This window comes from Petromyzon marinus, chromosome 22 (genome assembly GCF_048934315.1).
Source record: "Petromyzon marinus isolate PM22_M1 ecotype Great Lakes invasive population chromosome 22, UKy_Petmar_22M1.pri1.0, whole genome shotgun sequence".
Classification (NCBI taxonomy): Eukaryota; Metazoa; Chordata; class Hyperoartia; order Petromyzontiformes; family Petromyzontidae; genus Petromyzon; species Petromyzon marinus.
In genome coordinates, this window is record NC_133688.1 from 157,002 (window position 1) to 177,056 (window position 20,055).

Sequence of the window (20,055 nt, forward strand, 5' to 3'; positions counted from 1 at the left end):
GCATTCAGAGGCAAACTTGTCATGGTGGGGATTTGTTTCCAGAAACACACTCAGCCACCTTTGTCTCTCCAGTGGTGATGTTTACCAACCACACCTGATACTAATTTAAGGTTAAGTCGACTTAGGGGAGGCATACTGTCGATTAGAATATAATTCATCACTGATTTTGGCCACAACCGGGAATTATATCTCGTAAGACTGCGATCAAGAATACTTGAAATAGTGTCGGGGCCAGAGGACATCCCCATCACACCCCACAGTAAACATGAGGAAATGGCTCTGACACCCGGCCATGCAGCGTTACGTGGGCCTGCCCACCATCATGGTCTTTAATGGTCGTGAACAGAGTCAGGGACCCTAAATAACACGAAGAATAATCCAAGACCATAGCCTCTTAATGGTAATGCAGGCCTCCAGCAGGTGAAGAGAGCTTCCTGATGCGTTTGTGCGTTTTTCACCGTTGCGGTGCCCCGCCATGGCATTTTGGTGATGCTTTTGTTTTCCATTTGTGGAGGCAATTGCTCGTGCCATGGCCAGGTTGGATTCGGTGTACGGTGGCCCCCCACTGCTTGCGGTGGTGGGGGGCCAGCGAGCTTCTTGATGGTTTGATCCACGATGAGGCACTTCTTGGGGATGTTTGAGTTCTCCCAATTGTTTATCCACTCATTCGTACCGGTTGTGTGGACAGAAGCCGGAGGGATTTAAGAAAAGTCCACATTGATTAAAATGGCCACGATAAATCGAACCGGCGACTTCTATATTGTGTACCAACCATTACATCATGGCAACATCCTGTTATGTCACGTTTATAAGGGTGGGGGGAAATAACAACCAGGGTACTAGGTGTTAGTGTGTTTGAGGACGCAAGTTTCAAGTACAATTATTTCTTATCTTGTCCTCTTCCCCCCTGACTGGGGTTAAAACAATCAACAATTGAGGAAAGGGTTGGTGGGACGTGTGCAGAGATCGCCAGTAATCCCAGGTGGACTCCCGCTCGCTGCACAAACGCCTCCTGTGGAATCCATCCAGCAGTTTGTCGACGGAAACGATGATGGTAGGCGACCATGGTTTTTGGAGATCGTAGCCAGGGCCGGAGCGGCAACAGTGATGAAGCAAGAGGGGGGAGCGAGTGGCAGGGGCAGAACGGAAGGGGAGATGAGCGGTATCATTGGTGACGCGCGGACGCGCCCCAAACCGTTTGCGATCAGTCATGTCCATGGGTGGGACGGTGCTCGCGTCCACTTCCATGAAGGTGTCCTGCAGACACCTGAGAGTGGGCGCACACATGCACAAGAGAGAAGCCAATGTAACAATCCAGTTTGTCAACCAGGTATCTAGGCCCAGCCTGGATGCCCACGGCAGCCTCAGTGGGCGACGCCTGCCCCAAGTGGGCCACGCAGGCCCCTTAAACTGTGCCACTTGGCCCACTTTCCTATGGGAGCTGCTCGCTTTGATGTTGGCCGACCTTGGAAACGGTCGTGATGTCACGGAGTCAATGCAAAAGAGAGGCAATCGTCAAGTTAGTGCTGATTAAGGTGAAGTTTATGGCAATAAATGTAAAAAAACAGATTCCAGCTGGGTATATGTGTAAGTCATCTCAACCACGTTAATAATAATTGAAAAATAAATATTGTCGCTTTCATCTGGCTGTGGGCAAAAGGGAGGGTGGGAAGTGGTCGGAGTCATGAAAGGATTTGTGGCCATAGAGCCACAAGGCCCTCAATGTTTGAAGAATAATTGTTGCTCGTTATTGCAACGAAGCATAAAAGCGTATTGCGGAAAGTTTCGCGCATGTGTCTGTAGCGCGGTGCCCCCACATGTTCTCATTCACCTCAGCAACCATATCACAGTTCATGGTATTTGAGTGGTTCGTTTTTTTTCTATTGCATAATCTTGCTGGTATCCATGAATGAACAAGACGAATCTATGAACGCATATTTGTGCCTTTAGGAATAATAATGGTTTGAGTGTCTTTCCATATGAACAGCGTTGCATAATAATCAATCGTCCTACTGTTAACAACGTGACAAGAATCTGCATTAAGGGTCGCATATGATCAATGACCGAATGCCGTGTTGTGTAACAATTTAAATATAGAATAGTTTGCATGTTTTAATCACTCTCTCTCAACAACAACATTGCGTTACGCGTCGGGAATTAACCACAGGTGCCATTATCTAAGTGAAACAACGCAATTGTGATGTGTACCATGTTAATGCTGTGTTGAAATTCCGAAGTTGAGAGTTCTCATATTATCCAAAAATTTAAGTTTAGCTAGAAAATAAAATTGATTAAAGCAGAAGAGTTGTGTGTGATTCTTTCCGTGATTCTGCATAGAATTGTTCTGCGAATGAGATCTGAATCTCGGTTACCTATCATAAGCACACTAATCACTAATCCAGCACATAATCAATAAGCGTTAAATCGAAGATAATTGTATCCTTATTGAAAATACGGAATTAAATAACAAGTCGAGTCTACTCTCTCTCATTCACGCTCGCAATACCTGCACAACTGCATACGATTAATTGCGTTGTTCCAGTTAATAACCAACCTTTGTCACCGAAGCTGGACCTAATTATCATAACGACCTGCATCATAACCACGCCCACTCGCATAAATTAATTTCGATTATCTCTCGAATTAGCATAGTTTATGCACATAATTACACCAATTAATTCAGATAAATTATTTAAATTTCAAATTTAATCAAATTTTCATTATTTTCATCAAATTTTCATAACCTACATATACAACAACCTTCGAGAACCCATATCTCACAGAGCGGGCCCTAACCTATAACAGCTGGCAGTTCACCAGCATTGCTTCAAGTGAGCTGGAGCGTGCTGATGAATATAAAAAACGGACCAGAGTTTGGTTTATGTACAACCAATACTGCTGAAATGGTGCACTCCCAGAAGGAAAGCCGTGTGGCTAATGGGATGTGTACAAATACTTGTATTTTTTAAGTGGAAAGACAGATATGTGAAGGAGGGGAATCATCGTTTGCGTGTTAATTTTGTTACTCATATCCACGATGTAAGCCAGTTATTATATTGAAACTTCGCAGAGCTTTCATGAGTAAGAAAGTTGTACCAACAATAATTATTATCGGTTCTATTGCGATCGAGGGCTGCACGTTTCAACGGGCACACATGTGTCATGCTGCGATGGTGACGGTGCTCCCGGTTTTTTAAGACCGGGAGGAAGTGAGGGCTTCACCTTTCTGGCAAATTGCCCGATGATGCTGGATGTAATTACCAGCGAAACGTCGTACTCAAAGATTGTAAATGTTGTGGATTCACTCTTCAACACACCGGTGGGCTGAAGGAGTGATCTATTTCTCTTTTGTCAATGTGACACATTTTTTACTGATTGGCCGTGTCGGGTAGTGGAGGGAAACGACACATTTATGAGTAATGCGATCTAACCCAAAAACGTTTATTATGAATAATATTGGTCGTGAAAGCCTACGGCCTTTCTGGCCGTGATTTTTATTTCAGCAGCATTGGTTCAACACGAGCAAACGTCAGAATGGTTTTCAGCTCTGCAAAGCTCATGATGACTTTTTGTGAAGTATTCCACAGTTTTGCATAGAACTAGGACCTGTAACTAACAGAGAGCATCCTTGCCTGCAAATATCTGGCAGTTCACCAGCGTCGGTTTGAGACACTGAATGCTCAAACGAACGCAAATGTGGTAATGATTATTTTGTGTTATCTCCATATATAAAAGTTGTAAATATGTGTCTGTTCAAAATGTTTAGCGTACTTCCCGACATGCAACACACTTGAAATTTACCATGTGGGTACTTTCCAGACTCTACACCATGCAAAAGTTATGAAAATACACTTTTTGTGTGTGTGGGGGGGGGGAGCTCAATAATGCATTTATTTTTTGTACGGAAAGTGAGCTGTGACGTCAAATCTATCACGTGACCCGCACATGTGGAAGCGTAACGCATTGTCGTGTAGTGGTTAGCGCGCTGCGCTACGAATCCGGCAACCCGAGTTCGATTCCCGCTCACGGCCACTACCAGTGACGATTATTTTAACCGGTCCTGGGCCTCCCCTACGTCGACTCAGCCTCAAAACGAGTAACTCCTGTGGTGTGTAAACATCGCCACTGGGGAGACAAAGGCGGCCGGGCGTGGTGGATCCAAGTCCCAGGAGAAGCTGGGTAGTACAGCTAGTGTATTATATGCGCGAGTACTAAAGCTGGAACGATTCGATTACCAAGTTGATTATAACCGATTCCTTGTGTATGGTCAATTACTCAGACCCCTTTAAAAATGACAGCCATCCCCACATCTTACTTCCTGTGACGCGGCTGATGTGATCAAGTCCCTCCCATCAGGTGGGACAACCACAGCAAGAAAAAACTGCTGAAGTAGGCGAGAGATCTGCCGTGGCACGAGGTTATATAGGCCTCGGCAGTAGGGGGGAGAGAGAAGGGGGGGGGGGGGGAAGGAGGCGGGGCAGAAAGTGGACCCCGCAGCAGCACCCGGGTCACTGGAGTAAAGTGGGCCACCACTCATTGATCCGTACATTTAACTCGAGGAGTCGATTCGATTCCGTGCCCCGTTGGGTCCTCCCCCCTTTTGTGCTTTTGGGTGTGCTGGGTTTCAACATAATTCCCGATCCATTGTGAATCTTCCCTTCCCCCATTTCAGCACTCCGATCTACATCCGACAGGAGATGATAAACCGCAGGGAGGGGGAGTAAAACCTAATCGCCAGGTAATTGGAAAAGTCGCCCATTGTCTCGCGGATTTGCATGATTGTACGATGGGGCAGAGGAACGTGCTACAGGGACACGCCCTGAGGAATGCAGGCATCGGCCTTTGGATGAAAAACTATTTTTCAGTAATTCAGTGGGCAGTGCTCTCACTGGCAGCTCATTCTCAATTAATGTGGGTGATTCACCACGTGTTTGTGCCACATTTTGTATCTGAGTTGAGTCCTTTTTGTTTCCTTTCCTGTTTCTCTACTCCCTCCTGGTATAGCCGGGTGGGGGTATCGAAGGGGGAATGGGCAGATTGTGTTTAACCTTGAATTTGTCATGGCATGGGGTGCTGGTATGATTCCGCTCTTGGCTTCCACACCCTGAAATTCCAATAATTACCTGTCTTTGTGCGCTGTGGTTGCCTCGGATTGGTGTGCCACTCTCTCGCTGGATTGTTACCTTGCCATCTCTGCGTGTAATTATGTTGGTAGTTCGTGGGTGCTTGCTCCTCTCTGAAAAAAAATTCCGCAGACTACCTACTGGATCTCCTCTCTGTTTCAAAGAACAAATTTGACCTCAGGTCTTCGCTCATTTACCAGCTTCACATTCCCTATTGCCGTACAAAAACTGGAGGAAGGGCCTTTGCTATTGATGCCCCCAGGGTCTGGAATGCTATTGCCAATAAACTGCAACTTGAATCACTACCTATGATATCTTCACTCAAAACTGCTCTAGAGGAGTTGTACAACCCTAGCTGCCACTGCTATTCAGTGGCCTAAAATATGGCTCTAGATTTTGGTGTTATAATTTATTTATGTAGTTTATTCTTAAAAATTCGGTCACAGTCCCTATGATCACTGTTACATTGGATTTATGGCTTTTATTTTGGTGATTTCGAAAAGTTTTTTTTGTTTTGGCCATGTTTTTGTTTATTGTAGCACGGAGTTAGACTGATGGCTTTAATCTTAGTTGTCTTGTGGTTGTTGTTGTTATTTGACTTGCATCCCACTGGGATTTTTGCACACAGCGTTGGTGTACGGTGCTATTTCAGGAATATTTTGATATTTTTTTCCTGTATTTTCTGTTTGCACAGTCACATACTCACTTTAAGATGTTTTCTTGTTCATGTTTTTTGTTTGTTGCGGTTGCACCCGATTCAAGAGCCGAATGGCTCACAGGGCTATACCAAATAAATGAACTATGAACTAACTAATTCTGTGTTGTGGGTCTTGGTGTGAGGTGCTGTAGCTGCTCACGTGATTTTTACTTCCCTCTAGATGGCGGGGTGCATTATCTCTCTCCCTGTGTTTTGTCCGAATTATGGCTCCTAATTCTATATAGCCATGCCGTGTGAACCCTATTCTGTATGTGGTGTAAGGAGGCCGTCTCTGGGTCCAAAACCATACCCACAATTTCTGTAATCTCTGGACTCAAGGATTAAAAAAACAATCTTGAACATTTTGTCACCTTCGTGGTATTGATCAACATCACCTGCGTAATACACTCCTCGTTTACGCACTGGGTCATAAATTTGGCAGCATTAAACCCCTCAGTGTTGAATATTCTCCAAACTTCGTAATCACTGTTAGGCTGAGTTGTTTGAAATAATTCCTAACCTTGTATGGTAGCGACTTTACCCATGGTATAGAATATTCATGTAACCTTCTTTTCAGCACTTGTTTTCTCGTCCAACTTCCTCAGACCTCTGATCATTGCCTCCACTTCGACTGTTGTGATATGAGTGTATGTTTCTGTTCCTATTGTGTGGATCAAAATAGGGGATTCTGACGAGAGCTTTCTCCGTCAATTTAAGAGTCTTACTACTGAATGAGTATTCGGAAAGTTGGTCGTTGTGAGAGGAGTCAGTGTCAGATGAGCTATCACTCAAACTTTGCTGCTGCTTAGCATAACTTCTGTAATGTATTTTGCGCCTGTGTTGTGGGTATGAACGTAGAGCGAGACTTCTCCTGGAGGCAATGCGTTTATTACAATAAACGATAACAACACCAATAGCCGTAACACGACTGGTGTCTGTTAAAAACACTGCTGCAGTCAATCACAGTTGGTTTTGAGTGATTACATTGGGGTGGGGGGGAGGGATGGCAAGTGATGGGTGATGGGAGGAGACAAGGGACGCAACGTGACCGTCCATGTACGAGGATAAGAGTTGCCATCTGTGACGTACACAACCTGGGGACACATCATGGGAAGAAGGATCTCTCAAAACCCGAAGAGGGGAGAACTACATGGAAACGCATTGTCTTGAGCAATGAATTAGCACAAGGGGACGAACAGGGGTTGGAGTCATGTTCTTCGTATGGTCGACGTTTATGTAGAGCAACAACTATATTGGATTGAGGTGGTTGAGCCAGATCATTGTGTAAGAAGTAGAGTTGGTGCATCGCTGTGATGATGCCTCCGAATTTGTGAATTGGACATTGAGTTTTCATATATTCCATAGTCTATTCAGGCTTGGAGTTAGGGATAGGGCTACAGATTTGCTGCAGAAATATTTTTCAGAGCGTCAGTGTTTGGCACTACATGTAGGGCAGTTTCACATATTAGGCAAACATCACAATTTCAGCATCATCTTAATTTTATATATTTATATGGGATATAATATAGAAGGTAATTATTGCTTTAGAAATTACATTATTCACACAGATGATTTCTATCTGAATCTCTTGGTTGAAATACTTTGCCCAAGGTAAGATAACTGTGCGATTATGGTAATGAGTATCCACGTCCGTCTGAGACTGTGGAACTGCCCTCCAGCACTGCCGCTCACATCAGGGGACGTAGGAACGACTATGGTTGCTGGCTTCACCGTGGCCAACTAGTTTATTGATGGGCATCTCCTCCTTGCCATCCTCCTAAATTTCCACCACCATCACCACCTCCACAACCTTGTGCTTGTCGCCCCCAACTCAAACTCAGTGCAAACCCCTTGGAGGGCTGGCATTACCCAAGGGACACAGAACTCTGCCTCACATTTGGTTTCTAGAAGCTCCGCAACAGCCACACTGTGGATGTAGACAGCCCTTAGCATTATAAATGTGAGCCACTCGCGTGTCCCAAACACTCAAAAGAATTGAGACGAGGCGATAGTATTAGATACAAATATTTATTATTAAAACGCGACGCCTTGTAAGGAAGGGGAGGTGCTGGTGGGGGTGGGTGGTGCTGGAAGTGTGGGGGGCTGTGAGATGCTCAGAGGGTGTTCGAGGCCTGGGGGGGCAGGTCTTGGGAGGCTTCTTGAATGCCGGGCTCCAGTGAGCAGCCAGAGATGTCCTCTTCCTCCTCAACCGTGACAAGCTGTGGACATACTGACCCATTAGACACTACACACAACTCAGTACTTCTACCAGCTCAACTGGGATTACACACAACAATCAGCACCCCCTACTGGCAGACAAATGCCAATTGCACACCAGGTGCTGAGTCACCTTGTGCCCACAGGACATCTGTCATTGGGGGTGCCCTTTCACACGTGTTGAGATGAGATGTGATGTAAAGCGCTCTGAGATGCCCCGGTGTACAGAAAGGTGCTAAATCATTCTCATCGTTATCACTGTGTCCAGCAATAATGAAATTGTCTATAGATAGATAATCTGTATTTGTAAACGGGGACCATGACGACTTAACGTGATGGTTAGACCAGCTCATCATTATCATAATACACTGAATCGTGTGTGCATGAATCTATTATTTACGTTAAACGCAAATTATATACGTGTGTGTGTGTGTGCGATGCGCGAGTGCTGTGCACTCACCTCCACCTCGCTCTGCAGATGCTGCTGCTCCGAGTGTTTTCTTCTCTGCTCGTTGTCGCGGTAGGGCACCAGCTCAGCGTGCAGCTCCGCCACTACACGTTGATACCAGTGAATCTCTGCCTGCAGAGATTCCAATTGCCAATTCCTGTCAATGAGCTGCGTGGGCCACGGGCAAATGGCGGCAGAGGGACACAGGAAAGCATTTTAACGACTGCGTGAGGTTATTGCAGAACATACAGGTATAATAACACACACAACCAGGATCTTTATTTATAATTGAGTAATGTAATGACCTACGAAGCTCTTTTACACAGATGTCCATAGACCACCTTTGACCAAATAAACCGAAATGCATCCAATCATCTCAGATCTTGGAAGAAAAGCATGGTTGAACTTCAAATGCTTGGATGGGCAACCACCATCAATACAAACCAAGATAACACCTATAAAAGCATGATGAAGACCGCTTGTGTTGCAATCGAAACGTCGTGGGTTTTTTATATTATTAAAAAAAAGTACGTGACTTTACCGAAAGAATCAAGAATATGAATTCCTGCAGTCACGAAAGTTTTATGTTAAACATTTTTTAGGAATTAATTAACTCAAAATCTGGATTAAAATAATAGATTAAGATCGCTTCCCAACAAAAAAGAGGGAGGGGATGGAGAAGCATGTAGCAGAGGGGAGCAGATGGTCTAGTAGTCGTAGGTACTTCTACTAGAGGTGGGATGGTGGATCGTAACGTGGTACAGTCCTTAAACAGAGAATGCTCAGTAACCTAGTGCGCATCCATTCTGTACAACCATCAGTGTGAAAAACAAGTGTATACATACAGTCCTCGACTTAGGAACACCATACTTACGGAGACCCGACTTACGGATACCCGACTTCCGAATCTGTTTCTATGAAATGTATTAATTTTTGGTTACCATTGACTTTAAAACGCGAACTTGCACTTCCAAACTGAACCACAGAACTATTTTGTTCAGTGCTGCGATCCTCCACGAGATGTCATGAGTCAGCCTCGTGCACGCGCACATGTGCGTATATGTGAAAGTGATTGTGTGGGGAGCGGTAGTGTTGCAGTTCACGCGCTGCGCTACAAACCCACCGACCCAAGTTCAATTCCAACTCACGGCCAACACCAGTGACGATTATCTGAACCATTCCTGGGCCTCCCGTAGGTCAACTCGGCCTCAAATGAGCACCTAGCGCGCTGTATAAACATCACCACTCGGGACACAAATGCAGCTGGGTGTGGTGCTGGCACACAACCCCTCGCATGCCGTGCTGGCTTTCATAGGCTATCGCTAACAGCACGTGCCCCAACAGCCTATTAAAGCTACACGGTGGATCTTTGTGCGGATCGGAAGTGTAGCGGTGAGCACGCTTGTGATTTGAAAGCGGTGAGTGAAAATAAAAAATATTTTTACTACATTTTATGTATTACTTACGATACACTATAATTTTAGTGTTAATGCAAATGTACATGATTTCTTATTTACGAGTTTAACAATGCTTGACTCTTTTGTTGAACCTTAACACATTTTATAACACTGACAATATGGGAATTTAAATATCGCACATTATTGTATTCCGACTTACGAACCGTTCCGACTTATGAATGGGCCTCAGGAACTAAATGCGTTCGTAAGTCGAGGACTGCCATATTATTGATACATTTGTCTATTATACTATGTGTATTATTAGTTGTTTATCATGTAAACACATACAGAACCAGTATCTTTATTTTAAATGAAGGAATCTGATAAGCTATGAAACTCTTTTTCACAGATGTCCATACACCACACCACCTATGACCAAATGACCCGGAATGCACCCAATATTATAAGATCTTGGAAGAAAAGCAGGGTTGAACATTTATGGTACTTGGATGGGTGACCACCATCCATACAACCCAAGATAACACCTATAAAAGCCCAGATATATGGATTAATTAACCCAAAAGCTACTTTAAAATGTCCGATTATAATTGCCTCCCAACCAAAAATAGGGAGGGGATGGAGATGCACGTAGCAGAGGGGAGCAGATGTTCTAGTAGTAGTAGGTACTTTTACTAGAGGTGGGATGGTGGATTGTAATGTGGTACAGTCCCTAAACAGAGGATGCTCAGTAACCCAGTGCGCATATACACATCTGTGTGAAAAATAAGTGTATATATAGGCAGTCCTCAACTTACAAACACCTGCACTTACGAACCTGCTTCCATCAAATATATATTTTATAACATTGACTTTAAACGCGAACTTGCACTTGAAAATTGAACCGCGTCACTATTTTGTTCAGTGGAGCAATCCTCCGCGACATGTAATAATTCAGGATGGCGCTTGGAGCAAGTGTTTGCCTATAAGTGTGTGTGTGCACGCGCACGTGTCTATGTGTATGAAAGTGAATGTGTGGGGAGCGGTAGTGTAGCGATTAGCCTTCGAAAGCGGCGACCCGAGTTCGATTCCCGTTCATGGCCAACACCAGTGACGATTATGTGAACCGGTCCTGGGCGTCCCCTAGATCGACCCAGCCTCAAATGAGTACCTGGTGCGATGTGTAAACACCACCACTGGAGAGACAAAGGCAGCGAGGCATGGTGCTGGCCAATCACCCCCTTGTGTGCCATGCCGGCCTTCATAGGTGCTGCTCACTAACAGTACTTTCCCCAACAGTCTATTAAGGCTATACGGGGAGTCTTTGTCTGCGACGTGCGAATGCAGTGTACTCACCTCCGCCTCGCTCTGCTGGCGCAGCATGTCCAAATGCTGCAGCTGTGAGCGTCCGATCTGTGCGTTTTCGCGGTACTGCTCCAGCTCTGTGTGCAGCTCGGCCAGCATACGCTGATACCAAAGAATCCCCGCATGCAGGGATCCCAGCTCCTGGCTCCTCTCGAACAGCTGCTTGGGCCACAGGCAGAGGGACAGAGAAAAGCATTTTAACGACTGTGTGCGGTTATTGTAGAACATACAGATGCAACAACAGACACATTTAGAACCAGAATCTTTATTCATATTGGAGGAGTCTGATGAGCTGTGAAAATATTTTTCACAGATGTCCATACCCCATGTTTGACCAAATCACCCAGGATGCACCCAATCTTGTCAGACCATCATGCACACAACCCATGATTACGCCTATAAAAGCCCACATATATGGATTAAGTAACCCAAAATCTGCAGTAAAAGGTCAGATTAAAATCGCTTCCCAAACCAGGACAGGGAGGGCATGGACATGCACGTAGCAGAGGGGAGCAGATGGTCAGACCCTACACAGCCTGACGACTCAAGTGCTGTGTCACGGTCAGACCTGGGCCGTTCCGGGGCCAGGAGAGCCTGGGTTCTCAGCGGCCGTGGGAACGAGGCTGGGAGCATTACCTGACGCAGAGTGTCCTCATTCTCAGCTTGGGACGTGGTCAGCTGATCCTGCAGCGCCGACAGTCCCTGTTGGGGGGTGGAGAGCTCCGGCTGGGCACTGGCGCGCTCCGCCTCACTCGCTGCGAGCTCCTCCTTGCTCGCCTTGAGCTCCTCCCTCAGCCGAGTGATTGTGTCCTCGTCCTCCTGAGCCTTAATACAGGCAACGTTCGTTTTACCATCATAATCATCACCATCATCATCATGAACAGCCATGATCCGTCCACCGCTGAATGTGTTTTTGTGATACTGCTGGATGAAAGTTTCCCTGAGCCATACCGGTCATGGGAATTAATTGATCATACTTCATCACACTGGTCAGCACGAAGTGGTACACCCAAGACTGGGTCAGATTTCACTGGCCACCAATGCTAGCCATGGTTGGTAATCAAACTCGGACAGCTTGGTTCAGAGTGCAGAAGGCTCATCACAGTAAATTAATACGTTGTATATCATCATAAATATTTCGCCGCACAAGGGTCTCCTCCTCTTGTGAACGCTGCCACAAATGTCTTAAAACTCAAACTTTAATTATCTTTATTTTACCAGCTAAGGCCTACTGAACTATATAGCTCTTTTTCAGAAGCGACCTGCCCACAAATGAAAGTTCAACGAAGTGGCTTATCATGTGGAAATGTATTGCAGCTATAGAATCTAAACGCACGTTTCTAAATGTGGAGGAAGAACCGGAGGACCCGGAAAAGATCCACGTGACCACAGGGAGAACATGCAAACTCCAAATATACAGGTGTCGGGGTTGGGATCAAACCCACAACCTCCTGCATACAGGCGAGGTAGTTAACATCTCGCCACCGTGGCGCCCCTCTTCAGTGCCAATCGCGGCTTCACCACGCGTGCCCTTGCGAGCCGATACCTTCTTGGAGTTGCGCTCGAACTGCTTAAAAGCATCGGTAAGGGTGAGCCGGACCTCCTCCAGCCCTGTCGCCAGCTCGCAGGCCTCTTTCCGATGCGCGTCCTGCTGCTGCGCCTTCTCCATCCCAAGTGCCTGGACGTGCCCCTCCGACTCCTTCAGCTACAGGCACGCACACGTTCCACAATGTTGGATTCATGTCTGGGGAGGTATACTGAATATGGTGTGCAGAATGTGGAAATATTTTCTGGGTTGGAAAAGACCCAGCTGTAATTAAGCCCGGCTTGCAAACAGATAAATAATTACCACTTAAGTCATTTAAACTCTGTGGTGTGCATATAGCTGTGTGTCTGCAAGCCTATATTGTTTCTCTAACAAATGCAAGCCAATCACATTTTAGAAAAAGTCCTGTAAACTGCAGCTGACTTCATAATTAAATTGTATTCATTCTAACTGAAAGTATTAAAATGTGAGAAAATACATTCGCAACTCTGAATCATGACAAATTATGAGAGGGAGTGAATTAGTTAAAGGCCTAGTCAGGGATTGCCTTGTCTAGTGTAATTACCTCATCCAACATTCACCTATCTGCAGACAAAATTAAGAGCCATGAGGGGAGGACCGATCCTGTGGTCACAATTATACCTTTTGCCATATAGAAATGCATTATCATACTACATTCGAAAAAAAAACCATTCTGGCTGTCTGCCCTCCTGGCTGCATCCATATTACTTATATAACCACTTCAGGTTTCAGCCACCTGTGATTAAGCCAGGTTCACATGTGCAGTGAGTTAATGATCTCAGCCTGATCATCAATGACTTCACAGAAAAGCCCATGAAAACAATGTCGGCTTTACACTAAATCGAGCTAAGTTCCAGCTCTGAAAACCAAAGATCAGACTGTTTTGTGATGAACATTACTCATTACTCTCCATAGCAGGGCAGATATCAAAGTATTTCCTCCTATTGTGTGGGTACCAGAGGGCACTTAAATATTTCTCAGAAGTAGTTATGTGATTTATGCTTCTGCAAACCATTCTCTAACATGAAACTTGAACCATCTTCTTTGGTTCTTTCGGTAAAGTCACGTAGAATGAGAATAAAATAATAAATTGATAAAATAAAATAACACAATAATATTCTCACGACGTTTCGGCCACAACACAAGCGGCCTTCATCAGGTTGTTGTGGCCGAAACGTCGTGAGAATATTATTGTGTTATTTTATTTTATCAATTTATTATTTTATTCTCATTCTACGTGACTTTACCGAAAGAACCAAAGAAGATGAATCATTGCAGTCACGAAAGCTTTAAATCGAAATGAAACTTGAATTTGGAGCTTTCGTGACTGCAGGAATTATTCTTTGGTGTTTTATTATTAATTTTATTATTTCTTATTTCTACGTGACTTTACCTAAAAAAACATTCTCTAACATGCGATGGTGCACTGCTCAGGCGATGAGGACAGGCCTCATGCACACACATGGAGGTGGGGGGGCTGCCGCATAAGGCTCTGGTTACCTGGTGCTGCAGCCCGGCGATCTGGCCGTGCATGCACTCCATCTCAGCATCCGTGTGCTGAAGTGTGTGCTGCAGCTGCACCACCTCCTGTGCCCTCGCGGCCTCCTCTGCCCTGGAGACTCCCAGCTCGGCCTTGAGAAAGTCCGTCTGTTGCTCCAGAGAATTGCCTGTCGGAAGGGACACAAAACCATGGCGATGAAGACAGTACAGCCACCAGTGGCAGCAGACAGAGAAGGAGCAGCAGCTCAGGAGGAAGAGTACCAGCAGCGGGAGTAGTAGCAGACAGAATAGGTCTGAGGTCCCTCAGACCTATTCACCAGCTTGCATGCAAACACAGGGTCCAGAATAATAATATATGCACAGGAAGGGCCTAGTGAGAGAGCAGTTAGTAAACCCAGTGCAGTCCTATGTTAGACAGCGGAAGTGGTCCACGTGGGAAATGAAGTAAAAACGAGGAATTACTCGTTTTAACTCGTAAAAAGAAGTTATTGGTGCACAGTGCTCGACAAAAATTAGTGTTCAATGGGTCCGTGGATTCAGAAAGATTTTGGAGCACAGGCCCCTACCCACCGGTCTCCTCGCAGCAAGCGTTAGCCTCCTGCAGTCGTTGCTGCAGCTCCAGTACTTCATGCCGCAGGTTGTCCACCTCGGTCTGCTGCACCTCTTGGTTGGTAAAGAGGTCGCGCATGTTCGCTCTCAGCTCCGCGGCCTCGGTGCCCAGCCGCTCGGTTTCAGTCCCGCGCTCTCGCGCCTCTTCCCGCGCCGCCACCAGGTCTGCCTCTGAGCGCCGCAGCAGCTCGTCACGCTCCTTCAGCGCCTGCGGGCGGAGACGGGCAGCATCTAAATTACACGTAATTACAACATGTAATTTGAATATATTAATAAATTGTTTAGCATTCATCCAAAATATTGAGAAAATAAGTGGGCTTGGGCAGGACACATTGCTGTTGCAAGAAGGGGGGTGGCTGTTGCGAGAGTGGAGGCCTCACCTTCTGGAGGACCGTGATGTGCACAACGTGAGCGTCGTACTCTGAATCGTCGTGCATGTGTGATGCACGATATTCGGCCAGCTCCATGCATGCCAGATGCAGAGTCGCATCGTGCTCACGCCTCAACTGCTCCTCGCGCTCGCCCCACCGCACTGCCTCCAACTCCACCTGCAGGCTGTTGATGGCCTGCGAGTGTGCCCTTAGCTGCTTACGGGCAGAAGGGCACAGTGTCACAGGCATGTGTATGCATAGGTGGGCAGCCCTTCATCACAGACACATGCAGCGTGCAGATGAGGACAGGTACAGACATACAGACGCACGGAGCATGTAGTTGTACAGAGAGATAAGAGACTAGAGACATGGGCAGGAGGCACAAGAAAATACATTACAGATGCAGAGACATACACACAAAGACACAAGCAAGTCATACAAATTTGGACACATTATGGAAAGACAGTGCATGTGGAGAGAGATGTACATAGCCAAAGGCAGAACATGCAGAGGGAGACAAGATAAGAATGCGGAGACACGGGCATTGACTACAGAGACGCACATACAGGCGCCTCGCATGCAGACGGACGCACACGTGCAGTGGATGCTTTTCAAGATGAAAATAAGAAATTGAGATTCTATTGTAAACAAATCAAGAACTACAAAAATATGCAAGGTAAACACCCGTGGTCTTATTGAACATACCGCAATCACGTTTAAAATATTTAGAATGATAATAGAAAGTCAAAAAATAGAACCATGATACATTGCATCAATCAACGATTGGTAAGCGTGCATACAACATGGCAACGTTCTTCATCATAAGATAATGAAGAAACTCGTTGCACCCAAATGTTCATCTTCAAATTGAGTCAATATTCAAAACAAATAACTCACAACGCCTCCTCACACCATGTCGGTCATGGGAATGTGTTTGACTATACTTCCCCATGCTGGTCAGCACCGTACAGATGTATTAATCAATAAAACATAATACATGCACATTATGTGGGGAGATGCTATGATACAAAAATTTAGTTTGATCTGCTTTTATCTTTCATTTTCAACATTATTGGGAATAAAACCATGGACCACTCGCTACAGTGAATTTAGCAAAATTTATTACGGAACCAAAATATAATTCGATGGGTTTTTTGTGCACTCATTTGCAACTAGGCTGAGACCACTATGCTTGAGAATCCGGTTTAATCACTGTGGTTGGGCAGCTGTAATCCACATTCAATCCTGGCATCTCAGCCATGCTGGTACAGCATGTCTGACCCCTGGGGCACCTAGCTACCTCCCAGAATGCACTCATTTAATGTGCCATTTCCTTGACGTTCAGATCGTAACTCTGAATAAAAACTCAACGCATGAATCAATAATGATGCACTTAATAGGGCAGAGCTTCTAAAAGGTAATGTTTCAGGCAATGGGCCTTCATCACATCAGAGAAGTCAAAGCAATATCCATTGCAGCGTTATTGAGGAATATGTTGAGGTTTTGTTATCTCTGCTTGTGTGCCACGCAGCTTCACAACGTGAACACATTATTTGGGTCTTTCGGTAAGGCCATGTAGATACAAAAATAATAAAATAATAACAATATCACGACGTTTCGATCGCAACACAAGCAATCGTCATCAAGTGAAGGATATGGCAGGAGAGCTGCCGAGGCAGGAAAAAATATATGGCGGGAGCGCTGCTAAGGTAGGGAGTTAAAAAGGTTTGAGATGGGTGTAGCTCAAGGGTCAGTGGGCAGGGCTTGATGAAATTTGCATGTAAATGTAAGATCGGCGAAATCTTGACAAATGAAGTTTCACTTTAGCCGTGCTCCGTGTAACAAGGGGACAGGGGGGTTGGTGGTGGCCACAGTACCTCCTCAGCATGGTTTTTCTTGAGTTGGTGCAGCATCTCGAGGAGACTCTTCTCTGTCTGGCTCAGTGCGCCACGCAGGGTGGCGAACTGCGCTCTTGCCCTGCTCAGATTGTCCCGCAGGGTCGACACCTCCCGGGACAGGTGGTGCATTTCCTTTTCCGGCATTTCCAACTGCGACGGGAGCAAGGGCACACGGCACGGGCACGTTAGCTCCTCCCAGCGTAAATCCTGCCTTCAATCGCATCGTGACATGCCATTCGCCATCGGATGGTGGAGACAACACCATGGCACATGGCAAGTGAGGTGCCTAATACACAGGTAGACACACATAGGACAGATGGGCTGACACCCACACACCCAAGCAAAGGCAACACCACGATTCCCCGCACAGCCTAAACAGAGTGGTAGAATGCGCAGCAGCGCTGGCCTAGGAAACGCACCCACATCATCTTCATTTACATTCGCTCAGCCAATGAGAGTGACAAACGCTCCAAGACAACCAGCATTCATGGCCATGAGTACTTAAAAAAAATCAATAATTTCGTCAATGTTAATACAATATTTGAACCTTATGGGGTCCCATAAGCCCCCGGCTCTCGCATAAACTGCGTTGCGACGTCATTTTGTCTGTTGAAGGCGAATGAAACGGCAATCTATCCCTCTCGACGAGCTCTACACGATGCGCTAATCAAAGTTTCAAAGTTTGGTTTCTTCTGCGCATTCGTCCTCGCTGCGCTTGGACGGCATGACAACAGAATGATCCGCGCCAGGTAGGTCGCGCCGTTTATGTGCGCGGTGTGACGGAGTCACCAAAAATTTATTCATTACGATTTTGACTTACGTTTATTCGGGACCTCGGGGTCCCGCCATAAGGTTAATTTGATATTCAGTTTTATCACAGTACGCTCTGAGCCACACAGCGCTCGCCAATTTTTAAAAGACAAACTCGTCCGCCGACGTGTTTGCTCCTCCTTGGTCTCTCTGCCTTAGCCCCAAAATGTCTGGGAATGTCAACATGCCAGTGATAAGGCCGGTCGAGGTGAGTGAGCATATGGCGGTTACACTGGTGAGTACAGTACATAATACTTCCTGATGCTATTATTAAAAAAAAATCGTTTTGATGGAATGTTTACCATCTGTTTTATTACTCTTATAAAATAGCGCTGATACTCCAATGAAGCCCTAATTTATTGTTCATAAAAGATAACGCTGTCGAGAAGTCATCCCCATATATAATGGTATAACCCTTTTCGCGCTGATTTCCTGAATGCTCACTTCTCCACATAGGCATCTTGAGCGCTAAGCGAGACTGCCTGTATTCATTTCAGCCTAAGTCGACATAGGGGAGTCCCAACACTGGCTCAGATATCCCTCGCCACTGGTGTTAGCAGGTATTTGTGGTTCATGCGGACTTGCTGCCTTGTAAAAGGTGTCAATCTGGTGTTGGGGCAAAGCTTTTTTTATCATTCCATACACGTTTGCATTTTAGCTGGTAAGTGGCAGAGTGGTGGCCTCCATTCCAGCCTAGATTTGTGTCTGTCCCCTACCTCTCTTACCGAGTACAACTCCTCTGACATCAAAATACAAGGAGCCGTCCATAAATGACGTCACGCCAGACCCCCCCCCCCCCCCCAAAAAAAACATGCTTCAAATCGCTTTAGTTCACAGTTCCATTTATTTGGTATAGCCCTGTGAGCCATTCGGCTCTTGAATCGGGTGCACCCGCAACAAACAAAAACATGAACAAGAAAACATCTTAAACTATTGCCATTGTAGTGCGTATTAATGTGGTGCTGCACTCTGATGTTGTAGAACATTTATTAAAAAGTCTATTTAATTAAGTAGAACGTGTTGTCTATTTTTATTTAAAATTGCGCATTTTGATGTGACATCACATTTCTCAAACCCCCCCCCCCCCGTCACACATCGTCACAAATGTCTGCCCCCCCCCCAAGTGCGTGACGTCATTTATGGACGGCCCCCAAGAGGTGGCACTACGCACCTACTCTGTTGACACATTCATTGTCTCATGTGTTGCTTTCTCAACTGTGGTCTGTTGAAGAATATCATGTATATTCTTGCCGACGCAGATAAAGAAACACAGGTGCTCAGATCGCTGGCTTTGCCCGAATTACAGGCCACCACGCAGCGATAAGGAGCCCGCAGCGCTGACGTAATCAAATGCAGCGATGCCGTCATCAGATGCAGCGATTACGCCATCGACTACAGCGATGACATCGATTAGTGATGACGTCATCAATTACAGTGACGACGTCAATTTCAGTGAAGAAGGCATCGAATACAGTGATGACGTCATCTATGGCAGTGATTACGTCACTGGCTTTACCCAAAAAGGGCGGAGCCAATGGCTCGGGCCTTATTGCGTCACCAAATGTCACGTGACCCCCAGGCACAGCTGCTGGGAAATGGCAGTTGACACGAGATGCTATCACCTTGGCAACGCAAACAAGGACCAACTGCCCAGAGAAAGCTTTCTCCGACTAAAATCCTTGATGAAACTCTCAATCTGTGATCTTAAACTATGAACCTCGTTACCCACGCATCAAGCGCTCAATTTAAAGTAAAATTTAAATATTTTAAAAAATAATATTTTTTCTCGATGTGATCACAGTACTATATTTGTTACTTCGTATAACTCCAACGCAAGAGGTGGCGCCACTCACCTCCACTGTTGACGAATTTGGAGTCTCCAGCGTCGCTTGCATCTGCTGCCGTCTCTTGAAGAACTTCATGGCTCCTGTTGGGGGCGCAAGAGACAAACGCAGCCGCTCAGCTCGCTCGCCCTGCCGGAGTGACGTAACGCCATTGGGGTCGGAGGTGAGAGCGCAGGAAGTGACGAAATTGGCCCCGCCTACCATGGGCGGAG

The 20,055-nt window shown here is 45.9% G+C and overlaps 1 protein-coding gene across 1 annotated transcript; it reads right to left on the minus strand.

The window, feature by feature from the left end:
- Positions 1-15,168: 15,168 nt before the first annotated feature.
- On the minus strand, positions 15,169-20,047 carry LOC142925613 (uncharacterized). The gene is made up of 3 exons (XM_076068662.1): positions 19,853-20,047; positions 17,169-17,339; positions 15,169-15,504 (listed from the first exon to the last, which is right to left on the minus strand). Exons 1-3 carry the CDS (start codon positions 20,045-20,047, stop codon positions 15,202-15,204), a joined length of 669 nt encoding a protein of 222 aa, XP_075924777.1. The 3' UTR covers positions 15,169-15,201.
- Between the last annotated feature and the right edge of the window lie 8 nt (positions 20,048-20,055).

Coding starts and splice junctions, on each gene's coding strand:
- LOC142925613 (XM_076068662.1), bottom strand. CDS start 20,047: ATGGTAGGCGGGGCCAATTTCGTCACTTCCTGCGCTCTCACCTCCGAC. Junction 17,340..19,852: donor CAAATTCGTCAACAGTGGAG/GTGAGTGGCGCC, acceptor CTCCCGTCGCAG/TTGGAAATGCCGGAAAAGGA. Junction 15,505..17,168: donor AGAAAAACCATGCTGAGGAG/GTACTGTGGCCA, acceptor GCCCGTAAGCAG/CTAAGGGCACACTCGCAGGC.